General features: G+C 33.0%; 2 protein-coding genes across 6 annotated transcripts in view; one reads left to right on the top strand and one right to left on the bottom strand.

The window, feature by feature from the left end:
* The window catches only part of RUNDC3B (RUN domain containing 3B), a 150,426-nt gene that overhangs the window by 84,552 nt on the left and 46,360 nt on the right, over nucleotides 1-19,514 (bottom strand). For 2 of the 5 annotated variants that reach the window (XM_058725217.1, XM_058725214.1), the window contains exons 3-4: nucleotides 14,061-14,111; nucleotides 8,205-8,338 (exon numbers count right to left, since the gene is read on the bottom strand). In XM_058725217.1, the coding sequence (XP_058581200.1) occupies nucleotides 8,205-8,338; nucleotides 14,061-14,111 (185 nt within the window). Of the gene's footprint in view, nucleotides 1-8,204; nucleotides 8,339-10,906; nucleotides 11,252-14,060; nucleotides 14,112-19,514 lie in introns of those variants that run through there. The other 3 variants (XM_058725219.1, XM_058725215.1, XM_058725218.1) reach the window with 2 other exon arrangements.
* ABCB1 (ATP binding cassette subfamily B member 1) overlaps nucleotides 1-19,514 on the top strand; it is a 238,281-nt gene that overhangs the window by 4,726 nt on the left and 214,041 nt on the right. The gene's annotated exons all lie outside the window — the stretch shown is intronic.

Genomic DNA, 19,514 nt, shown 5'->3' on the forward strand with positions numbered 1-19,514 from the left:
AATATTCAGATGTTTTCTTCCTTTTTATAATTTTTTTCAAAGAATTTGTCCATTTCATCTAAATTTAAAATTTCCTAGGTATGGTGACTTGGTTAAGTGTGCTCCTCTTGATTTCAGGTCAGGTCAAGATCTTGTGGTTTGTGAGCTTGAGCCCTGCATCAGTTTCTGTGCAGACAGTGCAGAGCCTACTTGGGATTCTCTCCCTCCCTCTCTGCCTCTCCCCACCTTGGAATAAATAAATAAATCTTAAAAAAATAAAATTTATAGGTATGAATTATTCATAATATCCTTTTAGGATTTTTAATGCCTATAAGGCCTATGGGGTTGGTTGGCCTATTTCTGATACTGGTAATTTATAATCTTTTTCTCTGTATGAATAGTCTTGTTAGAAGCTTACCAATTGTATTAATCTTTTTAAAACCACCACCTTTTAGTTTTGTTGAGCTTTTTCTATTGTATATATTTTTTCAATTTAATTGAATGTTTTCCCTTTATTTCTTTCCTTCTTTTTGGATGTATTACTTTTCCTAAATAGCTTCTTGAGATGAAAACCTTGATCAATGACTTTCAGCCTTTATTTTTTTTTAATACATAAGAGCCTACGTAAGTCTTTTTTTCTCTAAGCACAAATTTTACATGTTATATTTTCATTATCACTACTTTCCATTTATTTTTCCATTTTAATTTTAACTTCTTTCATCTGTGACTTATTTAGAAGTCCTTCTCAATTTTTACTCACATAAGCATTTTCTAGTTATATTTTTGTTATTAATTATAGCTTAATTCCACTGTGATCAGAGAATACATTTGAGATTATTTCAATCTGAAATTCAATGAAATGAATTATAACTCAGCATATGATCAATTTTTGGATAAGTTCTGTATGTGTTTGGTTTGAATGAGTATTTTGAATGAATATTTATACATTCTTACATACTTCAGTTCTCTGGTACTACTAATCCTTATTAATATTTTCTACTACAATTACTTAAAAGTCTACTATCTGCATCTCCAATAGATCTGTTTCAATTACCTTGTTTTATTTCTTAGTTTTGGTCATTAGATCTTGTTTCCTGATATGCATAGTGAGCGGTTTTTGATTGAATACTGGACACTGTATATAAAAGTTTGTAGCTGCACTAATGCTACCTTTATCTAGAGTAGGTTTATTTTTGCTCAGGTAGGGAGTGTACTTAAACGTCACTTTTCACTGTTTAAGGGCACCAACTGTAGGACTTTTTTGGGCTGGTCTTTGTCTGAATATCTCTTACTCCCAAGGTGGAATCTTTCTGGGTCACAAATAAAAGTCTACAGTATTTTACAAGGCCCCTCCAACTTGTTTGACCTTAAACTCTAACCTCTTTATCTCCAGAACAACACTGTGAAATCTTTATAATCAGCTTTTTTAGCTTCCTACCTGCAGCTTTCAGCCTGGTTTATGAGACTTTTGCTCTACGCTTCAAGTAGCTAAAAGTTGGCAAACACCTCACAGGAAAACTGCATGTATAACTTCAGACACATCTGTCTGCAGCTATCTCAATAAAGTCCTGGTTTCAGTGGCAGGTCCAAGCTCCACCTTCTGTTTCTCTAGCCTAGAGAAACTAAAAGAACTCCCAGCACTCTCTGATTGACTCTGTATCAATGATGTGAACAGACAAATGTCCTTAGGCTAACAGCCAAGATGAAAGTAAGGCTCACACCTCATGTACGATCCTTCTGTCTAGTATTGTGGCCACTTAAGTCCTCATGCCTTGTCTGTTCTCTTATGTCTTAAATTTATTGTTTTGTGTATTTTATCCAAACTCTACCGTTGTTGGCAGAAGGGATGCTCTGATACAAGCTACTCTGTCATCACCAGAAGCAGAAACTGGTTCATTTCTCACCTCCAGGATCATCTTTTTTTTTTACTTCAGTTATATCCTTCTACTATGACTCCCTCCATGTGCATTCTCCATACTGCACTCAGTTGATCTTTTTGAAATGCAAACTACATTACAATACCCTATTATTTAAAAAAATTAAAAGAAAGAAACCCTCAAGTAGCTCCCCATTGCATTCAGAGTAATATCTAAACTCTTAACATACTCTGCTTCCTCTGCTTACCATTTGAACAGCACATTTCTTTCTGTAATTCACATCTTGGCTCAAATGTTGTTGCATCACACAAGCCTTCCCTACCCAACCTATCTAAAAGAGTGTCCTTTCTTCCACCACTCTGATCACTTTCTAACTTCTTAACCTGTTTCATTTTTTTAAGGCCCCTGAGATTATATTATATATACACTGATTTGTTGTAATTACTGAAACATTACACAACATTTGTTCTCTGTCATCTTTTCACCAATGCCACTGTATCCTCAATATTTATTAACAGTTTCTAGCACACAGTAGACAGTCAATAGATACTTGTTGAATAAGTGGATAAAACTAAAGTAGATAAGTAACTTGCTCATTGCCAGTAGGCATTAGAGGTACCAGTGACAAGTGGGGAAAAGGAATGATGTGAGGAAAATGGTCTTTCATAAAGATTCATATGAACTTAGTATTTAAAATGGAAAGAATGTAAAACAAATGGGCAGAATCAGAGTATTTCTGGTTTCTGCCTAGGAAACCATTTTTTTTATTTTTAAAGCTCCCCAAGTATGTCTGCCATTCTTCCAGGTTTGCAGCCATCACGATAAAGAATTAGGAATAGGAAATGTCAAGTGGTGGTTTAAGGGACAAGAGGAGACAGATTTGTTAGTAATAGAAAATGATTATAAAAATCATGTCTTCACAAATCTATCTTACTGTAAAGTTCTAGTATTTGATAACTCTGGTGTATCTGTGATTAATAGCCCCACTGTCCCTACCTCTTTCGGTAGAAAATTTGGCTAACCTGCCTCTAAGAAAGAGCAGTGATAAAGTCAGCTTCTGAATAAAGGAAAAAGTATACAAGAGGATGAGACCAAAAAAGACCAGGAAGGATTAGGGATTTCTGTCCTAGAAATGTGTTAAGGACTGCATTCACAGTTCTGACATAGTATAGGTGCTCAAAAATATATCAGATGAAAGAATGCATGAATATATGAATGGCTGGTATGGCCAGCATATTCAGAAATTGGTCCAATATGTTAAACTCAAGAACCAAAGAAATGTACAGAGTAAGCAACCACAAACCAGGAAAGCTTAACTTAGCCACAAACAAGAACTGTTCTTAAAAGCAAAGAAAAAGAGGGGCACCTGGATGCCTTAGTCAGGTGAGTATCTGACTGTTCATTTTGGCTCAGGTCATGATCTCACGGTTCATGAGTTCGAGCCCTGTCTTGGGCTGTGCGCTGACAGTGTAGAACCTGCTTGAGATTCTCTCCATCTCCCTCTTCCCCTCCCCCACGCTTGCTCTCTTTCTCTCTCAAAATAAAAAAAAAAAAAGAACCATTAAAAACAAAGAAAAAGAAAACTACATAAGATAGGCAGGAAGGCAAGAAGAACTCAAGAACAGTATAGAGCTCATATGCTGGAATTGCTGTTGCCTCACACAACAACAAAAACAGAAGGAGGAAAAGAATTTCTTGACCTTGAAATCAGTTGGAATACTAAGAAAATCCAATGGAAATATATGTAAGATCAATAACAGTGGTAACTAAGGATCCATTTAGGGAATTTCTGTCAGAAATCACCTATTACGCTGATAAGTAATCAGTCCAACAGCAGATGGGAAAGATGGGTGTGTTCAGAAGAGAGTAAAATAAATGCCCTTTGTGATGAAGCTAGTTTTCTAAGAGTGCTAATTCTAGTCTGAAACTTAAATAAGAAATCCCATATACAGAAATCCCATTCCCAGAAACTCTGCGTATTGTAGAAAGAAGAGCTGCTGATACACCTGAGATGTAAAGATTACAGAAATGATCTTTAATTCAAATACTGTATTCCACTGTTAGGCTTTCTTTAAGCCCTGGCAAATAGGTTCAGCTGGACAAAGACTGAGCAAAGAAAGGTACTGTCAGCATTTCACAGATCTCAGCTCAGAGTGACCAAGTATCAGATCTCCCATGGTGGCAAGTTTCTATGATGTGAATCTGAGTTGTACAGTAGTTGTAGGACACAGACAATCCTGATTAAAATCAATGCAACTAAAGTTAAAGAAAGTTTCCATACTGAATTAGTCATTGTTCTGTAAGGTATCTTGTCTTCCAGTGCTTAGTATGTCATCCACATAACCCTAAAGGTGTAATCAAATTTATTCTGCTTCTTATATAGAATTCAAAAATGAAGATCTGCTTGGTCCCAGGTGTACTGAGTTGCACATTGTTTAGCAGGTAAATTTGATGCTGTGGTTCTGATAAGTTTTCACAAATGTCAAAACTGGATGTGAGTGCTGTATAGGCTAGTAGTTACTCCTGAAAGCAGCTCGAAGTCTCAATAAACCAGCCATCTAAGGTATTTGCTTAATCCTTCAATCCTGACAGTTGGCATTAGCACGTGTGATTTAATAAGTAGATTAAATACTTTGTTCTTCCCACCACAATGAATAAAGACAGAAGTAATATTTGCTTGTAGACTTTCCCCAGCATAACGAGGCAAATCACTGATCTTTCTTTCCCCAGTAAATGGAATCTATTTGAGGCCTGAGCAAACAAAGATATAAATGCCAGATTTTGGAACCTGATTATTATGCAGTGATATTCAACACTGGTTTTTTACAGAATAAATATTAACTCTCTCTGATGGGCAGCACCTTGGTGTGCAGGGCCTATTCCCAAGAGTCTCATTAAGAGAGGTAGTCAGCTGGGTTTTGCATTTATGTGTTACACCCAAGTCCAAATGCTACATATCTAATGTGTGTTAACTTCACAATTACCTTTTGTATTTTGGTATACACTAGTTCTGTAAATATATTCTCTCCTATACTGAAGGGGTTTAGAATACACTTATTATCAATTGCTCCTACTTTTACTTTGAAAATAAGAAAATAAAGTTTATGTAACACCTGGGACACTGTCTATTTTTATACACTTCATTCATTCAAATTACATCTTGCCTTTTAATCTTAACCTACAGAAAAGATTTTTTTTAATTTTAAAAATATAAAAAAATTTTTTTTTTCTTGAGAGCAAGCAAGTGCAAGCAGGGGAGAGGGCCAGAGGGCAAGACAGAGAGAATCTTAAGAAGGCTCAAAGCTCACCACAGAGTCCCACACAGGGCTTGATCCCACAGCTCTGGGATCATGACCTGAGCCAAAACCAAGAGTCAGATGTTCAACCGAGCCACCCGGGAGCCCCCAATATGATTCTTAAGCCATAAAGAAAACATGAAAGGAAACCTGATATAAACTCAACTAAGATGCAAAGGAGAATTCAGATTGTACATTTTCTAAACCTGTAGTCAATCAGATAATTCAAATGTAAATAAATGCATAAATTCAATAGTTTGAGAAAACAGAGGCTAAAGGGACTACTAACACAATATTATAGCTCAGAAGAAAGCCATTAAAATAAAAAACAAGTTTTAAACATCTATAAGAAAAAACATTTTCAATAATCTAGCTATAATTGACTTAAAAATGAAGACATTTATTGGCTTAAAAAATGTGTGACACAGGAAAGAAAACTGATTCAAACTAATAAAGTTCAAAGACAATGAAACAGAAAGTTAACCATTGCTCAGACTGGTGGCAGTGAAGGAGGCAGCAGTGGTTTCACAAAATGCAATCTTCAGCCCTAGTTTTCAAAAGGCGCCAAAAATCACAGCTATCAACTTTATCCAAAAATGCTTATATAGTATAATTTAAAAATATTTAACTATCTTTCTAATTATGTCACTTAAATATTATAAATCTTGTTTTAAAAAACATTCAGTTTATGTATTACAAAATGTTTAATATATCTTTATCAATTTTGCTAACTAATAATTTTCCAGAAGAAAAAATATGCTAAATAAAAACAGATGCAGGAACAATAAACTTGGAAACTATACTTCTGAAATATGATTGCTATACTATTTTCATTTATTATAGAGACTTGTAATTTATAAGTTTGTAACTATGAAATAATGAATTGAACTGAATTATGTCTTGATCTTACAATTGTATGTATCTGTTTTCAATCTTTATTTTCTACCCAGGTTTCATGCTGTAACTCTTAAGTGTCAAAAATAGTAAGGAAAGCTAGTATGATGATCCAGTAAAAAAAACAAAACTCCTAAACTAAAGCTGATATAGGTTATATCAGCAACTCAGACCTTTTATAATCTTAAAAATAGTGAGGACTCCAAAGTGCTTTTATATAGATTATATCTATTGATATTTACTGTATTACAAGTCAAAACTGAAAACTTCTAAAATATTAGATAAAAAATATATAAAATTCTAAAATTAGATTATATATATATATATATATATATATATAAACCCATTAAATGTTAACGTAAATAACATCTTTTATTAAAAATAACTCTCTTTTCCTAAACAAAAATATTAGTGAGGAAAGTAGGTCTGTTTTATATTTTTTCAAATCTTTTTAAAATTTTTTTTTTAATGTTAATTTATTTTTGAGGAAGAGAGAGACAGCACAAGTGGGAGAGGGGCAGAGAGAAAGGGGGATAGAGAATCCAAAGCAGGCTCTAGGCTCCGAGCTGTCAGCACAGAGCCTGATGTGGGTCTCAAACTCACCGACCACAAGATCATGCACAGAGCCCAATGTGGTACTTGAACTCAGGGACTGCGAGATCATGACCTGAGCCAAAGTCAGTTGTCCAAGTGACTGAGAAACCCAGGCTCCCCTCAAATCTTTTTAATGTATGGCTTAATAAACGTGAACTAGGTATCTGCTGCTGCATTCAATCTAAGGTGTTGTTTTGGCTGAAGCATATGAAGCCAATATAATCTAGCCTCACTAGATACACAGTTGCAAAAGGACACCTTTTATAGCCTTTTTAGATAATTGTGGACATTCTCCTTTGATTCTACATTAAAATTCAATAACTGGGAATTCCTTAAAGGCTAACAGCAACATGGAATCTATAACCATATCAATGAACTCTTCATACTGTATTACATTAAACCCACTGGATAAAATGGATCTTTTACCCATGCATGATTTTTTAATTCCATGCAATGATCATTTGGAAAGTATGAGGTTTGCAGGTTTACCAAATGCTAACACATCTCATTAAACAAGTTAAAATACATCTCTAATATCAACATCATTGTTATCAGAAAAGTCTAAGTTCAAGGAAATTGTTGGTCTTAAGATGGTAAATACAAGTTTTTTAAGATTCTAATTTTTACTTCAAAGTTTTGATTTTACCATTGGCAACAAATGCTGTCAGCTGTTTCCCTTGAATTAAAAGGCTTACTTTGTTCATTTTTATTCAAGAAAATTCTACCAAATGCCTACATCTAAAAAACTATACTTTCTATGCTTTTAAGTAAAAATAGTATTACATGACACAAGTGTCTAATTCAGCTCACAAATTCGAATGGCTACATGAATACTTTTCCTTGAAACAACCATCATATTTTAATATGCTATAAAGCTTTATGTGTACTTTCCATTTTATTACTCAGGATATTAAAAAGACAGGCATTCAATGGCTGAATTTTAATAAAATTAATAATGCTTACTGCACCATCGTGGATATTCTCATGTGAAACAGGCTTTTTTTATTTTGTTTTGTTTTTAAGACTGAATGCAGTAGGAAGAACACAATGATTACTAGTACAGTTTGATGCCACTGCCCTAATTCATACTAAGGAACTAATAATTCTGCCACCATAGCTTCTGTATCAGCAGTGCAAGTGCCAACATAGCACAAAAACCAAGTAACACCCTGGTACTATATGAAAATAGTTTTGACATTATGGACCTCCAGGGTTCTTCAGGACACTGAGGGCCACTGGGTTAGGTAATTCAAGAAATGTACAAACCTCACAGAATAGGAAATATTTTATTGTGCTTCTCAAAAAAAAATAATAATTCATAGTGACTAGCTACAAATCCTTTTGCTATTCCTAAGGCCACAGTGAAGATTCAACAGCATTCTAAAATAACTACATGCAATTAAAAGAAATAGAAACAAGCCTACAAAAGATGTTAAACTTTGTCAAGTGCTTAATCCCAACAAAGAAAAAAAAATTACATAGCAAAGAGCTCAGAATTTTCTATTTGGGTCAAAACTGTTTAGGATTAGATTATATACATTGCATATTATTATTTATTTCTTACCTTAGCTCTAGAGGAACTGACATTTTCCATATTTTCAATGCTGCAGATACAATTCTGTGAAACCTTCCGGCAAGCCACTCTGATATAGTCCCAGAAGCTACGAGGACTTTCATAACCAAACCAGGTTACTTGACCTTCAGAAGACAAATTGTAATACAAAATAAAAGAAAACTAGACTAGAAAATTCAAAATGCAAGAATAAAATTCTAAAAAATAAAGGCGGCATATGTACTATAGTGAAAAGGGTAATGATCTCCTTGGCCAAAAGCCTTAAATCTAGTCCTGCTCTACTTTTAATTAGTTGTGCTACTTTAGGCAATTTATTTAATGGATTTGGATCATAGTTTTGTCAACAATAAAATCAAACAAATCAAAGAAAAAGGGACTAGAGACTAACCATCTGGTAGATAGCACCCAGAAAACCCTCCTTATGGTTCTAGTTAACCATTAATTCACATGTCACTGGTTGCATTCTAAACCTTTCTCTACGTAGAGAAACAGAAAAAATAATAACACAACCCCTTTCCTCCTCTTCACAAGGAAACTTCAAAGAAATAAAACAATGTGTGGTCTACCCTCTAAGTAACATGATGAATTAGAATCCTGTATTCACTGATCATTCATTATCTACCCAATCGTTCCCATCTAAAAAGCCATCAAGTTTCCCTCTGTCATTCATCTGCTCTCTTCTAGTTGGCAAACCATCAAAATTCATTCAGGCATTTACCATTATAATTTTTTTCAGATTTGGGTAATTATGGGTCTGTTTACAAATGTTCTTTTGTGTTATCTCCTATTAGTATTACTATTTCTATGTGGGACTCTTCAGTGGTGGATCTGTGGGAGCCATTTTGTATTCTGAGCATTTTTAAGCAGAATGTAAGAGACATCTTAATACTTTCTTTAGTTTTTCTGGAACGATTACTCTTACCTAAGGAAGTTGTTTAATCTTAATGTAGAAGCATCTTAAATCTGTGCTTCCTTATCTATCTATCTATCTATCTATCTATCTATCTATCTATCTATCTATCTATCTCAAATCTTCCTTTCCCCAGTAATAGTTTCTCTTTAGCAACATCAAAAGCGTTCTTGTCGGCAAGCACTGTCTTAGGAGAACTGTCTCAAATGAGACTGCAGTGGTTTCCAACCACAGGAGCTCGAAACAGTAACTGGGCTGCTTTTTAAAAAATATACATGCATGGGCTCCACCCCAAGCTAAATAATCAAAACCTTTAAGGGCAGGCCCAGGCATAGGTATTTTTTAAAAAGATCACCTTGCTATTTCTAATAACTAGGGGGTAAAATCAGTAAGGCAAGGACTGTCTTATCTGTCTTTAAATCAATCTCTAACATCTGACACATGCTTGGTTCACAGTAGGCATTCAGAAAATATTTGTTAAACAAATCAACTGGTGAATCAACACAAAAGAGATCATCTTCATTGCATATAAAAATTCGATTTTTAAAATTCTGCATATCTTTTTATAGTGACAGTTTAGAGACAATCTCAGAAGACATCTGCATGCTAGATTACAAATGTCAAACATTCTGGACAAACACACCTTTATCTATACAAATAAAGATACAAAAGCATCTACAAATCTTTACATAACTATTTCCATAACTCAATGTCTCCTTAAAAATCAAAGCTTACTACCTACAAACAGAAATCTATAGGAATACTTAAAATTTCCTGTCTTCCTCTCTAATCTCTCCCTACCACTTTCCTTTGCCCCCTCTGTTCTGTGGGTTAAAAAAAAATTCCTGGTACAGTATCTCAATATACTTTGTCTTTGGGACAACATCAATTTGTTAGCCATTTGGAGAGGAGGTAAGATGCCTATTGGTTAAGAATAGATGCTTTTGAGTCGGGAGGGATCTGAATTAGATCACTTTCTAGCTAATAAGTTAACTTCACTCTGTAAATTGGGTTTCATCTATAAGTTAACAATAATGGTAGTACCTACATGATAACACTGTTATCATGGATTCAATGAGATAATCTGTGTGAGGCAATTAGTAGACAGCCTGGTACAGATGTTAACAATTATTACTACAGTTACTGCTATTATCATACAGATAGTTAAAGAACCCAAGCTCCCCTGTAGTGTCAACAAAGTGGGAATGAGATGCAAAATTAAATTTTTCCCGTTACTTGCTCAGAATCTAGGAAAGTCCTTAAAATTTGCTCCCTAATTCAGCCTTTTCACATATCAACCATTTTATATTCACCTCCCCAATATGTCTCTATTCTCAATTTTCTTTGGCTTCTACTAAGTAGGATCATTCCATAATTTAAGATGAGAGGTATGGTTGCCAGACTTCCAAAATGAGGAGATCTTAAAGAAAGGGAATATTACAAGCTTTCTCTGTCAATTTTATTTTAAATCTTCTCATGAGTTTGACATGGCTAAAGAAAATAAGACGTTTTAAAATAAAGCTGTCAAAAAATCCCAAAACAATAGAACAAAGCCCCATTTTGGAGGAGAGGAAACAAAGATATCAAAAAGCAAAATCTAGGCTAAGGTTAAACAGAAGGAATGGGCACTAAATCTGTGGGACTCCAGGTATGGGTAAGATGTGTTATCTATAAGACTCTCACCCAAGAGACCATGGCAAGATTTCCCAGATTACAAACCAAGAGACTAAACAATTAACAGAATGACATATCATCATGATTTGCAGGGCCTTAAAAAAATAACCTGTATTTATCTCCACAATACTTTTATCTACTCCGCAAACTAGATGTAAGGATAACTTGGCTTGATTCTGCCTTCCTTCCTCTTCCATGTGCATCATGTCCAAAGTCAAGTCCTGAATTCAAGACACTGAAATTTTCACATTCAACAGAATCTGTTTTGAATAAGAGAAGGTGCATTCCCTTGTTAGAGCCTCCAAATAAACTCTCGTGTAAATTGTATATCCTAGAATTTTATTTAAATAGTTAAATTCTGCATCTATGAAAAGGTTACATTTAATTAAAAATAATGGAAGTGTTCAACTGGTCACTTGAAATATTATTATTTGAAGACAACTTTTACTTAAACACAGATTAATTGCAAAAGATGTACTGAGAGTATTAGTCTGTAATCACTATTCAACAGAAAAATCAAAAAACAAAGCTACAAGTGGATTGATCACGCCTTCAAAAATAACTACTGAATAAACAATCACTCCTCAAATACTTTCATTTCCTTAAAAATAACCATAAAAGCAAATCACACTTCAAGAAAACAACTAGTTTATATCTTGAAGAAATTTTATTCTGGAGAAGAAATACACTGTCACTAACAGATTTTTAAAGCCCGTGATAAGTGTATAATATGCTTTCAGTTATGTTTTCCTAAAAGTTAACTTTTAGCAATGACAAAGTTAACAAACTTTCCCAAACTTATCAGCATTCCATCATTTTAAGGCAAAGAAAGAAAGAAAGAGTGAAAAGTTAGCTAGACTAAAAGGTAATGTGCTACTAACCAACTATGTGGTATCCTTCCCACCAAACAGCATTATTTTCAGCACCTAACAATGGCCTGTGATCTCTTGGGTCCAATGTTATTCTAAAAATACTCTTCTAAAAAATTTTAAAAATAAAATAAAATTACTCTTCTCTATTACTTAAGTTAGATGTCTGTTCATATCATGCAATATATTTGTGTTTTGCTTATATCTTAGTTCACATCCAGAATGAGACCTTCTGAGAACAAGGACTAAATTTTCTAAAGTGGTTCTCTACTAAGTAGTGGCTAATGACACATTATCTTTTGATAATACAAAATATAAATGAATCTGTTAAGTGACTTCCTTTCTCCAGCCTTTGTATTAGTGCTTATCTATGTAAAGAGCAAATGAAAAACTGGTCCCACAAATTTAAGTCTTGCTAGTGTTACAATACATCACATCAATGACAATATCAAAGACTACTACCTTGGAACTGTCATTCAACTAGACAAGCAATGAAATACAGTCCCATCAAATTTTAATTGACCACTCTGAAAGTTTTCAGACACTTAAAGGAAAATAGTCACTTGTAGACTGATTGTTGCCAATATATTAGTATTTAGATATACAACTTCTGTATAATTTCTTACTGCTAATTTATAAAACTCAGTTTAATATTTTCTATTATAGTTTTGCTAAAAAGACAAAATTCCCATTTCTGCAAAAAGAATCTTTTCCTTTAAAAAAAAGTACTATTATTATTTGAGGTTCATATTTATTAGATCACTCAGCTCTGAAAGTAAAATAATGACAATAATTAATTTTCTAAATAAAAGGTCATATATTCTAAAAAGAGGAATCAAATTTAAACACTTTAAAAATACTTTAATTACATATTAAGTTGAATCTTAAGAAGAGTAAACCTAGATTGGATACTCAGTTGTACTTATATTGCTAATGCTGTATGTTACTTACAGGACATCTCAAGTAAGTCACTTAGCAACTATGAATCATAGTTTACAAAATATGATTATTATTCTTTGTTACTGACAATGTCTTATTCACTGGTAAGGAGTTTACCACAAATACCAATAATATGTATCTATACTGTAAAACTGAGTCCATTCTTAACCTTCCACGAAATTTAAGATGACCAGGTTCACCAAAAATCCAAAAATTGAGTTTGACTTAATAAGCTTTTTATCCCAGTAATTTTACCATCTTTCTGAGTAGAGTACAAAGGTTTTGTTTTTTCCTTCTACCAGTGTTTTAGCATAAGGCTTAGACTACTGGCAGATTGAATTAGAATACTGAAGGCTGAAATCCATAAAGAGAGCAGCACATCAATGTGCAGCCCCAAAGAAATCAAGCATAATTTGTTTCAGTAGTGATTAAGGCTACATCTAGAGAACATGAAACAAACGAAACTGTTTAAAATGATTACTTGTGGAAATGAGGGTTAATAAGAAGACATTTGTTTTCTACTTTCTATCTTTTGTCTTAATTATAATCCTTAGAAAGAATGACTATATATTTCTTTTCTAATTAAAAAATATAACAAAAGGCTAGGTCATAAGTACAGAGCCCAGCAGTGTTTTTGCAGACAGCAGGAACTCAATTAAAAAGTTTTGAATAGGGGCGCCTGGGTGGCTCAGTCGGTTAAGCGTCCAACTCCGGCTCAGGTCACGATCTCGCGGTCCGTGAGTTTGAGCCCCGCGCTGGGCTCTGGGCTGATGGCTCAGAGCCTGGAGCCTGCTTCCGATTCTGTGTCTCCCTCTCTCTCTGCCCCTCCCCCATTCATGCTCTGTCTCTCTCTGTCTCAAAAAGAAATAAAACGTTAAAAAAAAAATTAAAAAAAAAAGTTTTGAATTAAGTGAATAAAAGCATGCATTCTACCTGGGAGAAAGGAAACTAAGAAATATATTCCCACTAATGGTTCAAGAATGGCAAAGAAGTTATTGATACTGCCCATGTATGTTTCATTCAGTGACTGTTAAAATCACACAGCTTCCCTAAGCCCCCAGTTTGCATGTAATACAAATATTATTACACAGTAGTTACAAAAATGAGGAAATAATAATTATATCATTAAGAGTTATAATAAAATGTAAATTACACTGATAGACGTAATTAATAAAAGTCATTAAAACCATGGAACATAGAGAAATGTGGAGGGGGTCACTGAGAAAGGAAGGAAAGTAAATAATTATATTGAGTGGGTTTACATCAAGATATTAATTTAAAAATTAGCATAAGCATATTTGTGCTCTCTGGATTAACCAAAACAAAAAAAGAAAGCTTTGCAAAACCCATGCAATGTACTAAAAAAGATCACTTAACTGATACAGCCCTCCCCAGTAAGTCAATTCCATGCTCCCGCGCAGCTCAGTGGCGGGAGACATCACCAGCATAGAGTACCTTGAAGAGGTATTTGGAGATGAGCCAGCCATCTGCAACTTTGGGATATCTCTTTAAAAAAAATAAACAACAACAACAACAACAACAACAACACACAGATATTTAAGAAACCTGCTATCAAGTTTACAATTGCAAAGTGAAGAGCCCAAATAAGATGGCTACACATTATCTCGATGCAGTAAACACTAGTTTTACCTAATAAATAAAATGAACTCAGTTAAGATGAATATGAGATACACCTAGCACGTAAATCAAGTTGATCCCTTGTATCCTGTTCTACTGGAGAAGGGAAGGTATTTGCGAGTCACAGAAATAGGTTCCCTGTTTGTGTCAGGGCCATCATTCTTCCCAAAATTGATACGCCAATGTTGACAGGGCAAAAAGAGCAAAAGCTTGAATGAATCTGCTAGCTTTGCACCTCAGAATTTATAAGATTGGTTAGGAAAACTAACTACTATTAAACTATTAATATTAAACTATACAGCTTATAACATTTTCAACTGTAAAAATATATACACTTTCTACCTGGTAACTTTTGTAAAAGTTATAAGCAAACTCATTTTAAAGATCAGCTCTCTTGCTTTTTTGGCCTAAGAATAGTTAGTATTTTTTTTTCTTTTGTGAATTATGAGAACACCACTTAGAGATCAAGTAGAGAGTTGTTCAGTTTAAGGAATGTTAACTAAATGCCTGGTTCATGCAAAATACGTCTTCTACATCTTCCAATTATTGTTTAACAACCACCATGTGGAAAAGTACTGTAAACTGTTGCTATTGTTTGAAAATTCCTAGTATAATTATACAGGAAAATTTCAAAGCCAAATTTCTAAAGTCGCAGTCCCCCAAAATGATCTTTTCGTCTCTCATAACCAAACACTGAAATCTCCAACAGGACATGGTCCCATATACCTTACCAAATATTTATACCTTTTATGAAACCAAACAAAATCAACTGCACAGTCAGTAATGTATGAAAATAAAAGTTAGAAGACATATATAGTTTGCGCTATTGGCTACATCTATGTGTCAACCACTCACTCTCTATCCTACCTCAATGTATAACATTTTTAACCAACATTAAATTTGGAAACACATATCCAAAAGGAATTATAATTTGGTACCCTAGTTGAAACATGATGTTTACAACATCATGTTGTTACTACAACTACCAGAAAAATGAAAATGTCTCAGCATTGAAATTAAGTCAGAATAGAATGCTTTTCATTGCAAATATTAAGAATACCAATTCTTAATGTTTAAACCACAATTATTATCTTTGCCCTAAAAATAAGTTATGTGTATTATTTGTAGTCATTAACATAATCAAAAAAGTTATCAATGTAAAAACAATTTCTACGAAAATCATAAAGAAATTTTACTTCAAAAAATGTATCAAATAATGTGTATCATGTCCAGATTTATGTCATGACTTAACCCCTAGTATGAAGTAAGAAATAGTTACTAACTCTACTATAAATCACAATTTATAGATTAGGGTTTTTTTTTTTTAAGCTGTTAGTATGTTAGCCTTTATGTCCTCATTATGTAAAGTTTTTATTTTGGCTGTAAAATATCACGTGAAAATTTAACAAGTTAAAATGCTGGGGAGCCTGGGTGGCTAAGTCGGTTAAACATCCTACTTTGGCTCAGGTCATGATCTCACGGTCCATGGGTTCAAGCCCCATGTTGGGCTCTGTGCTGACAGCTCAGAGCCTGGAGCCTGCTTCAGATTCTGTGTCTCCCTCTCTCTCCGTCCCTACCCCACTCACACTCTGTCTCTCTCTCTCTCTCAAAAATAAATAAAACATTAAAAACAATTTTTTTAAGTTAAAATGCTTTCACTTATTTGTAGGACTTAACTGCTTTAATCATAATATAGTATCTCACTCTAGGTCAGTTATAAACAACCAGAAGCATCCAGACCAAATAACCATCCACTAGATTCCAAATTATCTGTAATCAAATTTCAACACTGCTTTCATTTTGTAGATGAGAAAGAAGAGGCCCAGAGAGAGTCTGCCTAGACCCATTTCTGTTTGCTGTAATTTCATGCTGCTCTATTCACAAGACAAGATTTGACAGATAGAGGAGAATCAGCCAACTGGTTTTCCTGGTTGGTTATGAGTTCTCAATGATAGCCTCAGAAACAAAGGAAGGAAGGAAGGAAGGAAGGAAGGAAGGAAGGAAGGAAGGAAGGAAGGAAGGAAGGAAGGAAGGAAGGAAGGAAGGAAGGAAGGAAGGAAGGAAGGAAGGAAGAAAGAAAGAAAGAAAGAAAGAAAGAAAGAAAGAAAGAAAGAAAGAAAGAAAGAAAGAACGAACAGGCAATAAATATCTAGTGTGGCTGGGGTGAATATTTTTCATACAAAATTTAAATTCTTAGCACAGTTGTTGCCAAAAAAGTAAATAAGTGAACCACAAATCACATTATTTTAGAGTGGCTCAAGGAGTACTGTTTGGAAAAAACGTTCTCATTTGCAACTAAAATAAAACCCTTTGTTATAAAATATAGTAATGTTAAGAGAAAGTGAAACAGTATTTTACCATTAAGTACCTTAGAAAAAGTTTACACAAGACCAAATAAACCAAATAAACAGAAAGTGTTTTAGTTCAAAAACAAAATTCATTCAAATGCACCATTACAACCATATCACACATAGTTATAGTAGGTGTTAACTTAATTTCTGAGATTTCAGCCAAAGAGTCTACTCAGAGATGGTTATAATAAAAGAATATTTAATCACACTGAAAACAGAATTTTCGAACCCAAACAGTACTGAACTTTCACAAACAACTGAAAATAAATGCAACTATAATCTTTTCATTAATGTGGAAACTGGCCCTCAAACAGAAAAGATTACTGACCACAAGTAAATCTGCCTTGGTGATAAGCTGAATTTAATTCTAACGCATGAATATAACATTTATTCTTCAATTTTTTGGCAACAAATGTGCCTCTCTCTCCATCCCTACCCTGCTCATGCTGTCTCTCTCTCAAAATAAATAAATATTTAAAAAAATCTTTTTAAATGACATTTATAGGTAGATGGTAGGTGCATTAGAAACAAAACCATTTGTTCATTCACTCAATAATTTTTAAAAACGGAGTATCAAAACTTTGAAAACATTTTACATTTTAAGAGTCATAGTGACTTTAAAGGAAAGACATGTAAAAAGAATTTTAATAAAATAAAAATATTAAGTTACATGAACAAACAACTCCTGAAATTAGAAATGCGGAAAGATGTAGAACATAAAATTATTATGATGCCTTACAAAAATGAACTAAAGTCCATTAAACTATGCAATCTCCTCCCTGTTCTGTAAAAATGAGTAATATGTGAGCAATATTTGAGCATTAAAAGTGATCAAAACTGTTGAATTTATATATTAAAAAATTTAATGAGACAGCAACTTTCCATTACTTAAACAAAATATAACTTGATAATTACAAGTACTGTAAGTTACTCTATGCTAATTCCACAAAAACCATCAGGTCAAACTGGAAATATTGCATTATTTTTCTGGCTACAAATACAGATAAATAAACATAAGCAGGAACTACCATCAGAAACCATTAATTCCTGCTAAATCCAAGAATCTGTATTATCTGGTAGAATTATAAATTTCTTTCCCTCTCTCATGTATTTAAAAAAGATTTTCAAAAATATCTGAGGCAATGTTATCAATAGTAGATATTATTTAAGTATTGTCATAGTATTTTTTTCTATGTGGTATTCACATTCAGAAGCCAAATCTAAATTTGGCATTCTTAACTTAATGGGGTTTGGAAGTAAAGTTCATGTAAAATAAACCTGAAAAATAATCCAAAAATAACAAAGATTAAAACCACTAGTAAATCTCTCATTCTGTAAATAAATAAATATTTAAATTGGGGGATTAAAATTACTCCTTGAAAATTCTGGTTTGGTTGTAAAACATAAAGACCATTTTGTCTGTATCTACAAATAAGTACAAATACTAAAGACATTTTTCTTGCTCTTCACCCGGAAATGCTTACAGCAAATACAGTAATTAAGAGTACTACCACTACACTCATATGGCTCCAAACAGAAGCAAATATCCAAGTATGGGGGGATTATGGGTTTTAGAATTATAAACATTCACAAATTATATAAAACATTATAAAACCAAAAGAAGAAAAATATTTCAGATGTTTTAAAACAGAAATAATAAACACTCAAATAAAAAATAAGCAGAAAATAATACCAATAGTAATCATGTAAAAAGACCACCAACAGGGAGAAAAAAAAAAAAGCCATTATTGATCAAAATGGGCTACATTAAAGCTAGTTCCATGTGATGTAAAAAGTTTTTTTTTTTTTTTTCTATTCTCGGGTTATTAAGAAAACTCACTCCAGAAAATAAGCAAAGGTCATAATCAGAAAATTACAAAAAAAGATTTTTAATAAACATGAAGATATACTCTATCTCATTTGCAAATAAATGCAAGTTAAAATAACAGAATATTTAATATATTTCATATCAATAAAAGGCCAAAAAGATATTTTCCCCTATCAGGTTAAAAATTTTTAATGTTAACAATGATACAATGAGGACATGAAAAAAAATAACAATTATATACGTTATTATTGGTACAGCTTTTCTGGTAGACAATGTAGCAACATATACTGAAGTAAGAGTATATAAATCAGAATGTACACCCTATGATTTCAGTAATTGTAACTCTAAGAATTCATTAGCTAGTATCACTAACAGGAAATAATTTTAAATAAATCAGAAAACTACATAAACATAAATGTTCAGGGATAAAACACCATGCTTATGAAAGAGAAAATTAGGAAATAATAAATAAGATATTAATTATGGTTAATTCATGCATTAGAATATTATTCACTTGTTAAATATGAAATGGAAATATACTCAAAAAAAGAAAACATTTGTTCAAACAAAACGTTGTACATGAATATTCACAACAGCATTATTTGTGAGAGAAAAAAAGTAGAAACAATCTAATGTTCCTTAACTAGATACACTGTGTTATATCCATATAATGGATAGCCATAAAAGGATGAATGAACTACTCCTACACATAACAACATGCACGAACCTTGAAAACTTTATGCTAAGTGAAAGAAGCCAAACACAGAAGATCATATATTTTATGATTTCATTTACATGAAATATCCAGAATAACTAAATCCATAAAAACAAAGTAAATTAGTGGTTGCCAGGAAAGTAGGGTGGAGAGAAAAGAAATAACCACTTAATGGGTATAGAATTTATTTTTAGGGTGATGAAAATGTTCTGGAACCACGCAGTAGTGGATACACTAAATCAGTATTTAGTATATACTGTGAATATACTATATGTGAATATACTAAAAATCAGTGAATTATACATTTTAAGATGGTTAAAATCATGAGTTTATGATACATTAATTCAATCTCACTTAAAACTACTAAAAACAAAATT

Source organism: Neofelis nebulosa, chromosome 4, assembly GCF_028018385.1.
Source record: "Neofelis nebulosa isolate mNeoNeb1 chromosome 4, mNeoNeb1.pri, whole genome shotgun sequence".
NCBI lineage: Eukaryota > Metazoa > Chordata > Mammalia > Carnivora > Felidae > Neofelis > Neofelis nebulosa.